Source organism: Theropithecus gelada, chromosome 6 (genome assembly GCF_003255815.1).
Source record: "Theropithecus gelada isolate Dixy chromosome 6, Tgel_1.0, whole genome shotgun sequence".
Classification (NCBI taxonomy): domain Eukaryota; kingdom Metazoa; phylum Chordata; class Mammalia; order Primates; family Cercopithecidae; genus Theropithecus; species Theropithecus gelada.
Window position 1 is genome coordinate 167,405,277 of NC_037673.1, and position 14,197 is coordinate 167,419,473.

General features: G+C 38.7%; 1 protein-coding gene across 2 annotated transcripts in view; it reads left to right on the forward strand.

Moving 5' to 3' along the window:
* RANBP17 (RAN binding protein 17) overlaps positions 1–14,197 on the forward strand; it is a 431,372-nt gene that overhangs the window by 360,402 nt on the left and 56,773 nt on the right. For both annotated transcript variants that reach the window (XM_025387625.1, XM_025387626.1), the window contains exons 23-24: positions 9,640–9,854; positions 11,400–11,538. In XM_025387625.1, the coding sequence (XP_025243410.1) occupies positions 9,640–9,854; positions 11,400–11,538 (354 nt within the window). The remainder of the gene's footprint in view (positions 1–9,639; positions 9,855–11,399; positions 11,539–14,197) is intronic.

Genomic DNA, 14,197 nt, shown 5'->3' on the forward strand with positions numbered 1-14,197 from the left:
AGGGCATGGTGGCTCACACCTGTAATCCCAGCACTTTGGGAGGCCAAGGAGGGTGGGTCACCTGAGGTTGGGAGTTCAAGACCAGCCTGTCCAACATGGAGAAACCCCATCTCTACTAAAAATACAAAATTAGCCGGGTGTGGTGGCGTGTGCCTGTAATTCCAGCTACTCAGGAGGCTGAGGCAGGAGAATTGCTTGAACCCAGAAGGTGGAGGTTGCAGTGAGCTGAGATCGTGCCATTGCACTTCAGCCTAGGCAACAAGAGCAAAACTCCGTCACAAAAAAAAAAAAAAAGAATCTTACTGTTTCTTCCCTTAAGGAACTTAAGTCCAGCAGGGGAGTCAGACAAATGAAGAAAGAATTATGATGTGTTGTGCTCTGGGTTATCCTTGAGAAGTACTTAGAGTGCCATAGGAGCCCGGAAGAGATTTCTAGCTGAAACGGGGGGTTTAGAGAAGGCAATATTTCTTGAAGGAAAAAGAATAAGGCTCAGAAGTTATAGAAGGGCATTTAAAGGAGAAAATAGATTTTACAAAGCACGTAAATATAGAACAGCCTGGTTGGTTAGGAAACTCAAGGAATTTCAAAATTGCTGAAGACTAAAGCTAATGTTAAGGAGCTTTAGGCAGTGAGAGACAACAAGTTATGAAGTAACTTTTGGGTCAAAGTAAAGCATTACAACTTTAGGCTGGGCACGGTGACTCACGCCTGTAATCCTGGCACTTTGGAGGGCCGAGGCACATGGATCACCTGAGGTCAGGAGTTTGACACCAGCCTGGCCTACATGGCGAAACCCCGTCTCTACTAAAAATACGAAAAATTAGCCAGGTGTGGTGGCAGACACCTGTAATCCCAGCTACCTGGGAGGCTAAGGCAAGAGAATTGCTTGAACCTGGGAGACAGAGGTTGCAGTGAGCTGAGATCACACCTTTGCACTCCAGCCTGGGCGACAGCGCAAGACTCTGTTAAAAAAAAAAAAAAAAAAAAAAAAGAATTACAACTTTATCCTTGAAGATACACATTCTTTAAGGAAAATACTGCATAGTATGACCATATTTACATTTTTGAGAAACCACTTTGATAGCGTTGTGGTAGGTGAATTATTTGATGTAAAGCTAGAAGAGAAAGGAATAGAATTAGGCTTTTTTTGGTTTGGTTTTGTTTTTTGTTGAGACAAGATCTCACTCTGTCACCCAGGCTGGAGTGCAGTGTCATGATCATAATTCACTGAACCCTCGAAGTCCTGGGCTCAGGTTATCCTCCCGCCTCAACTTCCTGAGTAGCTGGGACTACAGGCATGTACCACCATGCCTTGTTTTTTTTGTTTTTTTTTTTTTAATTTTAAGTAAAGGACTATGCCCTCACTAGGCAACATAGTGAGGACTATGTTGCCCAGGCTTTTCTCAAACTCCTTACCTCAAGCAATCCTCCCCCCTCAGCCTCCCAAAGTCCTTGGATCACAGGCTTCAGCCACCACGCCTGGCCAGAATTGTTATTTAAATTAGCATACAATGTTAGTAGACATAAAATTATGTCTACTCTTCCTTTCCTGTCTCAACATGATTGCCTCCTATATGATAATATGATTTTACAAAATTTATATTATCACACAAAGAAAAGTATACCAGTTCTTGGGAATTTATAGAATATTGTGTACTACTCTAAGACTATATGTAGGATCCTTGCCATCTTGCCATCTTCAATATAGTTTTCTTTTTGTTACTATTCAGTCTGGGACAAGACTTTCCCCAATACCTAAGTCTATTGTTTGCACATGAGATCACTCAAGAAGTGGTTGCATCTGACTGAGGGACTAGAAGTAGGTTTTGCTGGTAGCCACCAGTTAACAATTGTGCATCTAGTTGAAACTCCTTTCAACAAATAAGAAAAAATATATAATGATTTCAAAATAAACTGTAAGCTTTAAATACTGGGATTTTTTTTTTCTTTTTCAGTTACTTGGTATGGCTCTATGGAAAAGCAAGAATTATAAAAATGTCCATAACCTTTATAAACTCATTTCTATTTTTCTTCTAAGGAAATAATCTCATGATAGAGGACAGCTAACTACAGCTAAAGATCCTTGATGTTACATTATCCATAATAGTAAAAGCTGGGAAAACAAACAAAATGCTACAAATAGCAAAATGCTTGAATAACACAGAAGGATATGTCAGTTCAGTGGAATACATTGCAACCATTAAAAATTATCTTTTCAGGTTACCCAGCTTATGGAAAATATAAATAATACCATATCAAGGTAGAATTCAAATTTTACCTATGCTGTAGGTCATGTTAGACTTCTATATACATGGCAACAATTGAAAGAAAACATAAACTTCAAAATAGTTTGAAATATTGAGGTTGCAAGTTAATGTTTTTAAGATTTTTATATCTACTAATATGCTTATAAAATAACCTATACAAAATCTTTTATTCAAAAAAGGTAGTGAATCATACGTAAATCTGTAATTACATTATTGGACAACATTACTCCAAGAGTTCGGAAACAAAATTACATCAGTGCTGAAATTCCATCTTCTATGTCAGCAACTTATGCTGCAAAGTTAAGAAAGGTATGGAACCACCATAAGCATACAGCCTGGGGTCGGTCCACTTGCACTACCATGTCTTTTTCTATCATGTTTTTCTGTACCTATCACTTTCTTTCCCATCTTTTTTCATCCAAAATAATTTTTTTTCTTTTGTTGCTTTTCTCTAACTATAAAATAATACACTCATGGAGGGAAAAGATCCAGCAATGTTATTTCAAAATAAACTCTGTAAGCTTTAAATTTTTCATTTTTCACTTGGTACAGGAAAACAAAACCCCCCATTCATCACCCAAAGTTAACCATTATTAACAGTTTAGTGTATGTACCCTTCTATGCTTTTTATGTGTACATACACACGTATTTTCCCAAACTTGATATCATGTTTGCTATTATGTAATTTGTTGTTTTTTATTTATATTATGGTCATTGTTCTATGTTAGCATATATAAATCTACCTCTTTTTAAATAGCTGCAAAATATTCCATTTTATGGTCATACTATAATTTATTAATCGCCTTTAGCTGAACATCTGCTTTTTCATTATCATTCATAGTGCTTCAGTCAATAACTTTGTACATTCAGCTTTGTGAGTTTCAGTCATTCATTCAACAGATGTGTAATAAGAACAGCAGGTGCTGTTACAGGCTCTTTGGATACCTCAGTGGGCAAACCAAAAAAGAAATTAACTAGTAATTAGAAGGTAGGCTGGGCACAGCTGCTCATGCCTTGTAGTTCTAGCACTTTGGGAGGCTGATGCAGGAGGACTGCTTGAGCCCAGGAGTTTGAGACTAGCCTGGACATCACAGTGAGACCCCGTCTCCATAAAAAAATTAGAAAAGAAAAAGAAGGTAATAAGTGCTATAAACAAAGAAAGAAAAGAAAGAAAAAAAGAAAAGAAAAGAAAGAAAATAGATTAGGATAAGGGGACATCTAATCCCAGAGAGTGAAACAACAGAGACACTAATTCATTGCTGGTAGAACGCAGAACGGTGCGGCCACTTTAGAAGACAGTTTGGCAGCTTCTTATGGAACTAAACATAGTCATTGTAAGATCCAGTAATCATGCCCCTTGGTATTTACCCAAAGGCATCAAAAACTTATGGTCAGACAAACACATGTACACTGATATTTATAGCAGCTTTATTCTCAATCGCTAAAACTGATTTTCTTCAGTAGGTGAGTGGATAAATAAACAACAGTACAACCAGACAATGGAATGTTATTCGGCGCTAAAAAGTAATAATAATAAAGCTATAAAATTACAAAAAGATATGTAAGAATCACTCTTACTGAGTGAAAGAAGCCAATCTGAAAAGTCTTACGTACTATATAATCCCAACTACGTGACATTCTGGAAAAGGGAAAACTATGAAGACAGTAAAAGCTCAGTGGCTGCCAGTGGTTAGGAGACAGTGAAGGATGAATAGGCAGAGCAGAGGATTTGGGGGGCATTGAAACTCTGTGTGATACTATAATGGTGGATGCGTGTTCATTATACATTTGTCCAAACCCACAGAATGTACACCACCAACAGTGAATGCTGATGTAAACTATGACATTGGCTGATAATGATATGTCAGTATAGGTCCAGATTGTAACAAATGCACCACTCTAGTAGGGGATGTTGATAGTAGGGAAGCTGTGCATGTGTGGGGACAGGAGATGTATGGTAATCGCTGTACCTCTCTCTCAGCTTTGCTGTGATCCTTAAACTCCTTATTGTTAAAAGAGAAAAAAAAATACACACACATATCTTAAGTGCCAGGGATTTAGGGACAAGTTGCATTATTAGAGTGGTCAAGGTAGGCCTCATTGAAAATATGACATTTGAACAAAGACTTCCAGTAAATAAAGGAGTTAGTCACGTGAATTTCTTGAAGACCATTCTAGGCTGAGGAAACAGCAAGTGGTAGAGTCTTAAGGCAGGAGTGTATCTGGCATGTCTGAAGGGCCGCAAGGAGGTCAGTAGCTGAAGCAGAGTGAACAAAAGGAAGAGTAATAAGAACAGTATCATATAAGGCCTGTAGCCCACTAACATCGCTTTGACTTTAACTGTAAATAAAACAGAGGACCTCAGGAACATTCTGAGCACAGGAATGACATGGCCTGACCTAAGTTTTTAAAAAATTACTCAGGCTGCTATATTAAGGGTAGACTAGAGAGGATTAAAGGTGTAAGCAGGGAAGTCAGATAAGACAATATTGCAGTAATTCAGGCAAAGTTTGATACTGGCTTTGAACAAAGTAATAGCAGTGGGAGTGGTCAGATTCTGGATATACTATGAAGGTAAGACAAATCAAATTTCTTGATTCATTGGATGAATGGTAGGACAGAAAAAAATATAGTCAAGAGATTTGAATACAAGCAACTAGAAAGAAGTAGTTGCCATCTTATATGGAAATGGAGAAGGCTAAGATGGGTGTGGGGGACTAAAGTTCCATTTTGGTTATGTTGAATTTGAGATGTCGATTAATATCCAAGTGGAAATGTTGAGTACCAATATGGATTTTTGATTCTGGAGTTTGGAAAATAGGTCTAGGGAGTCCTTTGACTCATTCAATGATATTTACAGCTGCAGAACTAGGTAAGAACTAGGAATGAGTGTGCTTGCTTCATCAACACACCTACTAGGACTAGAGGTGAGTGTAAATATAGAGGAAGACTTAGATTTGAGTTCTGGTGCACTGCAGTGTTGGAAGGTAAAAAAGAAGGAACTGGCAAAGAAGATTGAGCGAACACAGAAGAAAATTGAGAGAATGTGTCTTGGAAGACGAGGTGGTCACCTATGACCTATCAAAAGTTGCCAGTCAATCAAGTAAGATGAAGACTAAGAGTCAACCATTACATTTAGCAACCAGAAGTCACTAGTAACCTTGAAAAGAGCACTTTGAGTGGAGCGGGCATAAAAGAGAATGAGAAGAGAAGAAATGGAGACAATGAATTGAGCAATATCTAACAGAGGAAGTGAGGCCAAGAGAAGGTTTTACGTCTTTTTTTTTTTTTTTCATGGAAGAGACAATAGTGTGACTTGTATTCTGATGAGAATGAGCCAATAGCAAACAAACAAGATTGCATAGTAGAGAAGGGCAAAAATTGTTGGTGCCTTGTCCTTAAGCACATAAGAGAGAGGAGATGGGAACTAGTTGGACATGTTGAGGGATTGACTTTTACTAAAAACAGTATATGTGAGTGCAGATGCTAGTAGAAAGGTATAAATAGTATGGAATGTTAATATTAGAATATAGAAATGGATCTACACACACACACACACATATATTTTTTCAAGACGGGGTCTCACTCTGTCACTCAGGCTGGAGTGCAGTGGTGTGATCATGGCTCACTACAGCTTCAGCCTCTTGGACTCAAGTGATCCTCCCAACTCACCCTCCCAAGTAGCTGGGAGTAATGATGCATGCCACTACACCTGGCTAATTTTTTGTAGAGATGGGATTTTGCCATGTTGCCCAGGCTGGTCTCAAGCTACTGGGCTCAAGTGATCCATCCCCTTCAGCCTCCCAAAGTGCTGGGATTACAGATGCAAGCCATTTCACCCAGCCTTTTAAAAATATTTTTAATAAATGTTACCAAATTGCCTTCTAGAATGGTTATACTAATTTTATATTCCCAACAATTTTTTTATTTTCCTTCATCCTTATCAACACTGCATTGTGCTCTCTTTTTCAATCTGAAAGGAAAATACTATATTCCCTCCAGCCTTTACAGCTTCAATTCTGTCCCAAACTATTTATGTCCAGAGACCTTGGCTGGTTTGCAGAGAGACAAGAGTGGGTTGAGTAACCTGAAGTAAAAGAACGTCAGCAAGTCGCAGTACTGTTCACATAACTGCGCCTTCCAATGATGACTGAAGACATTCAGCCTATACAGTTGTCAGCTAGCTATCACATTCACTGAGGCACTTGAGCAAAATGAGGTAGTTTCCTATTTCAAAAGTATTCATCATTCTACTGTTACAAGGTGAAAATAGTATATTAATTACTGTCTTAACCCATTTATGCCTAGTGTTCCATTATTAGGACGCTAAGCTTGTGGGAGTTATTTGTATCCTGTTGCTCAAGGTCATCTCCAAGATCTGATTTTTCACACAAAAAAAATTGCAACGTTCAGCATAAATGGGTTAATACAGATGTGTCTGACATAGTCCAAAAGGCAGGACATATATGCCAAATTGCAACATATTAATACAGAGACAACAGTATGATTCTAGATAATGCTTCTTGATGATAGATTATCCTGTCCTTTACAGATTTTTTTTCCCCATCGGGCAGTTCTTGGCCTGCTTATTTCATCTGTTGCTACAGAATATAGGACCTTTACTTTCCCCATAAGGATATCAGCATAAAAAGGCCCCAAAAGTTTTCTCACTTTTACCTTGGCCTTCCCAACAAACACAAAACCAGTGAAAATTACCAAAATTACCCTAGCTCTTTTCATCACATGGGTATACAGTGCTGTTCTTTCTTGGGAAAGGGAAGGAGAGAAAATGTCTAACCTTGGTTTAAATTGAATTTGAGGCAAAGGTAGAAAAACAGTGGTTTAGAACTGTTCTTTCCTGGAGTACCTGACTTTCTTAGACATTGATGCCTTTGCGCTTTATCTATCCAGAGTACACTCCTCTTTTTCCAAGTCTGTGTGGCAACTTCAATTATCATTCAAACTTAACCTGTTCTGTGAAGCCTTTCCCCTGCCTTCCTGCCAAAGGAAAGTTAGCCTCTTTTTCTGTTCACATAACATCTTAACATACCTCTCCGATGGCATTTGTCACAGTGTATGGAATTATTTATTTACAGATCTATTTCCCCCAACAGACTGAACTCTCTCAGGGCAGAGATTTTATTTTATTCATTTGTTTATACCAACACCTCACACATAGTAGCTGTTAAATAAATGCTGTCATATTGAGTTGAATCTTTATGCAACTATTATATCTCTCTAAGGTGAGTTACAATGAGATCATGAAAGAGGGTACGGTATTTGATATGGAGTAAATTATAATATATGCTTCAGCCTTCTAGACACTGGTTTTGTCATTCAGATATATAAATTATAAGCAAAGTCACATGGACTTCTAAGGCTACACAGAAGAAAATGTGCATATAGAAATGCTCCACATACATGGAACAGACCAAGGCAGATCAAGAAGAGGGAACTTTTACCCTGCGCTGGTCCTATGTTTCATGCTCTGCTAGAAGTATTGGTCCTTCTTAACCTCTTAGTACACATGGGGTTACCATAATATATATATGAGTCAAGCTTCAAACCAGGAAAAACAAGCACAATAATACTTTTGGAATGTATAACTTATCTTAGAAATTAGACCTTATATAATCTTAGGCAAAGATGGGGAAATAGGGCCAAAGCGGGGAGTTGAAGGTTCAGGGGAAAAAAATCACCAATCGGCCCTCCAGAAATAATGGCATAGTTGGAATTTGCAGGGAAATCTAGAAACCGGGCACATTTAGGTGCTAGAGTGGAACTATGAAAGGATTAGGGGTGAGAAGGTAGCTGGTGTTATGGTATAGAAGTCAGTAGAAGGCTGTTGCCTCTGCATAGCTATTGCTTCTGTAAGTGTGCTACCGCCTGTTTGGTGGTGTGCTTGGAGATACTGGTCAGCAGGGTTGGTAGTTCTAGACACAAATAGAACAAGGAAGCACAAGGACAAAGTGAAACCGAGCAGCATTTCTACCTCTTACTCTCACCACCTCTAACCACAGCAACCTTCAGAAAGTCATGGCAGCTACTGCACTCCCAGCATCCAAATCTCGCACAAATTTCTCTTTTGGCCAATTGTAGCCCACAACCATAAAGGGAAGTGGATTCTAAGAAACTTAATTCTTGTTAGCTAAGTTGACACGGTATAAGCCACTATATTATACTTCTAAATTTTGTAAATTGAATTTAGTTTCAATTTTAGAAGCAATACTCATTTGACCAGGAAAAAGCAGAGGTAAGAAACATATATTACTTTATATTTTTTTAAAGCATTATCAAGTATTGCCTAGTAACATACTATCTAGCACACATTTCAGAAACAAATTATTGATTGTAAATGCTACTACAGAAGATTTTAAGGTGATCATACAAACATTTCTTTGTCTTCTGATGGTCAACACAGAATTTAAGTACAATTTTTAAAACATCTCTTGAGATCTTCCGAAGAAGGATCTAAGAAGAAAAAGGAAGTAATATTTACTATACACTGCACCAAGAACTTCTGTGTGTGTTATTTCATTGAATTCATATACCAAACCTGTGAGGCTCCTAAAAGTGAAGTAACTCAAGATCAAATTCAATCAAATTCATATAAAAGATTAAAAATTTGCCGAGAATTTAGGGTAATTTACATCTCAATCAGGTTATCTTTTTCTCTTGACTTAGTTTTATCCTACTTTTTAAAATTTTTTACTGACAGGATAACGCATAAAGTAAAATGAACTAATCTTTTTTTTTTTTTTTTTTTTTTTTTTGAGATGGAGTCTCACTCTGTCACCCAAGCTGGAGTGCAGTGGTGCGATCTCGGCTCACTGCAAGCTCCGCCTCCTGGGTTCACGCCATTCTCCCACCTAACCCTCCTGAGTTGCTGGGACTACAGGCGCCCGCCACCACGCTCGGCTAATTTTTTGTATTTTTAGTAGAGACGGGGTTTCACCATGTTAGCCAGGATGGTCTCGATCTCCTGACCTCATGATCCGCCCGCCTTGGCCTCCCAAAGTGCTGGGATTACAGGCATGAGCCATGACACCTGGCCAAATGAACTAATCTTAAGAGTACAACTTAATGAATTTTCACATATCTATGTATACATCTGTGTAATCACCATACAGATAAAAATATAGCACTTTTCCAATATCCTTGATTGATTTTTCCTTGGGCCTTTTGTACTTCCAGGTAAATTGCCATATGTATTTATATTTTTTATTACAATGAATAAAAAAAATTGTTAAAAATATGCTGGGAGGAAGTGAACATTCGCAGTAAAGTAAGAATGTTAAATAGTGTGTCCCATAACTGCTTTGAATGACATCTACTTATGTCACTTTCTCTTTCTGCTTTTACCCTAAAACAGGTAATCAGATCCTGTCCCTTGGGAGCCTCTCAAAAGATCAGATTTATCCAATGAAACTCAAGGGCATCTCCATCTGCTATTCAGCTCTCAAGTCTGCCTTGTGTGGAAATTATGTCAGCTTTGGCGTCTTCAAGTTGTATGGGGACAACCATTTTGACAATGTACTCCAGGCCTTTGTCAAAATGCTGCTGTCAGTGTCCCACAGTGACTTGCTAGTAAGCAATCATGCATCATGGGAGTCTTTGTATGAAATGTGAAGTAACACCACCACAGGCCTGCAAGTGTTATAATGCAGTCCAGGGAGTTAGCCTAGAACATTTTATGTTTTAAGACAGCATACTTGATCTAACTTACAGAACTTGGAAAACTATAGTGGCTTTTTTTTTTTTTTAACATCTCTGCCTGATTATGCAGAAGCCAATATGTGCCCAATGTCGTCGCAGTAATTACTTAAGTAACATAGCCAAATCATGCTCAGGCTTTGTTCAGGCTTTCCCACCTGCTCCCGCCCAAGGTTACGAGTAAAATCTGGAAGGCCTTTGTTAGTCAACCTGTGTAAGAAATGCTCCTTGATCTCCTAGTGGGCTAGTCCATCATCTTCCACCTTTATAAACTAATCTTGGAATGGCCACATCTCAAGCCAAAGTTATTAAGCTTCCTTGTAGTAGAATGGAATGATCATTGAAGGATATATCTGTTAGACAGAAATTACAAAATAGAAACTTGAGTTACATCAGCCATATGTTAATATCACCTCATCGAATAGTTACTTCACTGCAGTTAAAGTCCACCAAGGCAACTGGTATGGTTCCAAGAATTTTTCTCTAATTTTTTTATTCTAATAGTCAAGCAAACCTTCAATCCAGTAATTCTCAAACTTGAGGGTGCATAAGACTCTCTTAACTTGTGTGTTAAAAATGTACATTTCAGGGCCTAAACTAGAGCTTGTCATTTAGTGAATCTGAAGTGGGAATCAGGCAACTGCATTTTTGGCAAGCACCCCAAGTGATTCCTATTGAGTTGCTCTTAACATCACTTTAAGAAATGCTCCTCTGGTTTCTCTCTTTTTTTTTTTTTCTTTTTTTTTAGAGGTGGGGTCTTGTTGTGTTGCCCAGGCTGTTCTTAGACTCCTGGGCTTAAGCAGTTCTCCTGCCTCAGCCTCCCAAGTAGCTGGAATTACCAGCATGAACCTCCATGCCCAGCTTCTCTAATTTATCACACAAGTGTATTTCTTTGATACTGGTTTGGATTGCATTTGAGATTTTTCAGCTATCTTTCTCATGTACTTATCTTTTGCCTGTAGTGTATGGTAAATATTAAGCCCTTTACCAAGTTATTATTTAGTTAGATGGATTAGCATTATATTAATACAACAGACTATGGTGCCAAATCCCATTATAACAGCAAATGTCTTTGTGTTTAAAAAACCAACAAAAAAAGGTTTCCTAGCCACTGTTAAGCACTATTCAGTGTTAAGTATTCCAATCCAGAAAAATAATTCACACAGTCTTCTAAATGTCATATTGCAGGGATTTTACTTTTAAGTGCTAACCATGTAAGGTAAAGAGATCAAGAGATTCCTATCAGAACCCCTTTAAATGCTGGATTGGGACTCATTATGTCATTTGCTCTATATATTTATTGACCTTGTGTTTAAATAAGTTTACAAATTCCAGTATTATAAATGACAATTTTCACTGGACTGTAACATGTATTTTTCTTCCCTGTGGCTTGACATTTAGTATGTCTCTGTCCTGTAGCAATACCGGAAACTGAGCCAGTCTTACTATCCACTCCTGGAATGTCTCACTCAGGACCACATGAGCTTCATCATCAACTTAGAGCCTCCTGTACTCATGTATGTTCTCACATCTATCTCAGAGGGACTCACTACTCTTGGTAAGGATCATAGAGGACATTGTTTCCATAGGAAAAACTTGAGTATAGGCTTTTAATGTATGTGATTATTGAGACTATCATCCTACAAAGGGGAAAAGATATTGTGAACCCAAACTGAAAGGTTATTTTATAACCATTACTTGCAAGTGGGAAAAATTATTTCTTCATATTTTGATACATAGTCAGTTATGTTTTCATCAGCTTTACTGAGGTATAATTTACATATAATAAAATTCACTGATTTTAAGTGGACAGTCCAATGAGTCCTTGTACAAATGTGTACATGTACACAAACATAGCCACCGCGACCAATGTGTAGTATATTTTCATCACCACTAAAACTCTTTTTTCCTCCTTCTAATCAATCCCTTCCCCCTACCTCTCACCCCAGGGAACTAATGCCTGCTTTCTCTCACAATAGTTTGCCTTTTCCAGAACTACATATAAGTGGAATTATATAATATGACATTATTTGTGTCTGGCTTCTTTCATTTAGCATAGTGACTTTGAGATTCATTCACATTATTTTGAAAATCAATTAGTTTATTCCTTTCGGTTGCTGAGTATTATTCCGTTGTATGGATTATTAGTTTGTTTATTCACCAGCTGATGGACATTTGGGTTGCTTTCATTATTTGACTATTTTGAATACAGCTATTATGAACATTCATATACAAGTATTTATGTAGGTAAATTTTTTTTATTTCTCTTGGATACATACCTAGAAGTGGTATTTCTAGGTTATATGCTAAGTGTATTTTTAACATATAAGAAACTAACAAACTGTTTCCCAGAGTGACAGTGACAGCATTTTGCTGTCAACAACAGTATATGAGGATTCCAGTTGCTCTGTATACTTGCTAACATTATTAACATCTTTTTCATCTTACCCATGATAGTGGGTGTGAAGTAGAATCTTCAAGTTGACTAATCTTTTCTTCTGTGATACCTAATCTTCTATTAATACTGTATTTGGGGCTGGGCACCGTGGCTCAGCCTGTAATCCCAGCACTTTGGGAGGCTGAGGCAGGTGGATCACCTTAGGTCAGGTCAGGAGTTCAAGACCAGCCTGGCCAACATGGTGAAGCCCCATCTCTACTAAAAATACAAAAAAGTTAGCCAGGCCTGATGGTGGGCACCTATAATCCCAACTACTCGGGAGGCTGAGGCAGGAGAATCACATGCACCCAGATGCACCCAGGAGGCACAGGTTGCAGTGAGCCGAGACTGCACCATTGCACTCAGCCTGGACAACAAGAATGAAATTCTGTCTCAAAAAAAAAAAAGATTTTAGCTGAGCACGGTGGCTCGTGCCTGTAATTCTAGCACTTTGGGAGGCCAAGGCGGGTGGATCACCTGAGGTCAGGAATTCAAGCCTAGGTTGACCAACATGGTGAAACCCTGTCTCTACTGAAAATACAAAAAATTAGCCAGGTGTGGTGGCACCTGCCTGTAGTCCCAACTACTCGGGAGGCCAAGGCAGGAGAATCACTGAGGTTGCAATAAGCCAAGATGGTGCCATTACACTCCAGCCTGGGCAACAAGAGCAAAACTCCATCTCAAAAAAAAAAAAAAAAAGAACTGCATTTGTTTTCATTTTAGACATTATATTTTTATTCTCTAGAATTATTGTTATTATTTTTTAAGACAGAGTCTCACTCTGTTGCCCAGACTGGAGCACGGTGATATGATCTCATCTCACTGCAACCTCCACCTCCCAGGTTCAAGCAATTCTTGTGCCTCAGCCTCCCGAGTAGCTGAAATTACAGGCTTGCACCACCATACCCAGCTAATTTTTGTATTTTTAGTAGAGATAGGGTTTTGCCATGTTGGCCAAGCTGGTCTTGAACTCCTGACCTCAAATGATCCGCCCACCTCGGCCTCCCAAAGCGCTGCGATTACAGGCATGAACCACCATGCCTGGACTTCAATATTTTAATATTGAATTTTTAAATATTTTCCATTTTCTCCTCATCAGGTTTATGTTTTTTTAACATTGATCATATGTATAAGAGTTATAATAGGCCAGGTGTGGTGGCTCACACCTGTAATCCCAGCACTTTGGGAGGCCAAGGCAGGCAGATCACAAGGTCAGGAGATTGAGACCATCCTGGCTAACACAGTGAAACCCCGTCTCTACTAAAAATACAAAAACAAAATTAGCCAGGCCTGGTAGTGGGTACCTGTAGTCCCAGCTACCCAGGAGGCTGAGGTGGGAGAATGGCATGAACCCGGGAGGCAGAGCTTGCAGTGAGTCAAGATCACGCCACTGTACTCCAGCCTGGGTGACAGAGCAAGACTCCATCTCCAAAAACCAAAAGATTTCTAATAGCTATTTTAAGGTCCTTGTCTACTGATGTGATTTCTGGATCTGTTTCTATGGATTTTTCTCCTTATGGGTCATGTTTTTTTCATTCTTAATATAACTTGTTATTTTTGAATGTGTGCCAGACATCATGAATTTTACATTTTGAATTTTCTGTGCTAGATTTTGGTTTTTATTTTTTGGAGACAGAGTTTCGCTCTTGTTGCCCAGGCTGGAGTGCAACAGCGTGATCTCGGCTCACTGCAACCTCCGTCTCCCGGGTTCAAGTGTTTCTCCTGCCTCAGCCTCCCGAGTAGCTGGGATTACAGGCATGCACCACCACGCCCAGCTAAT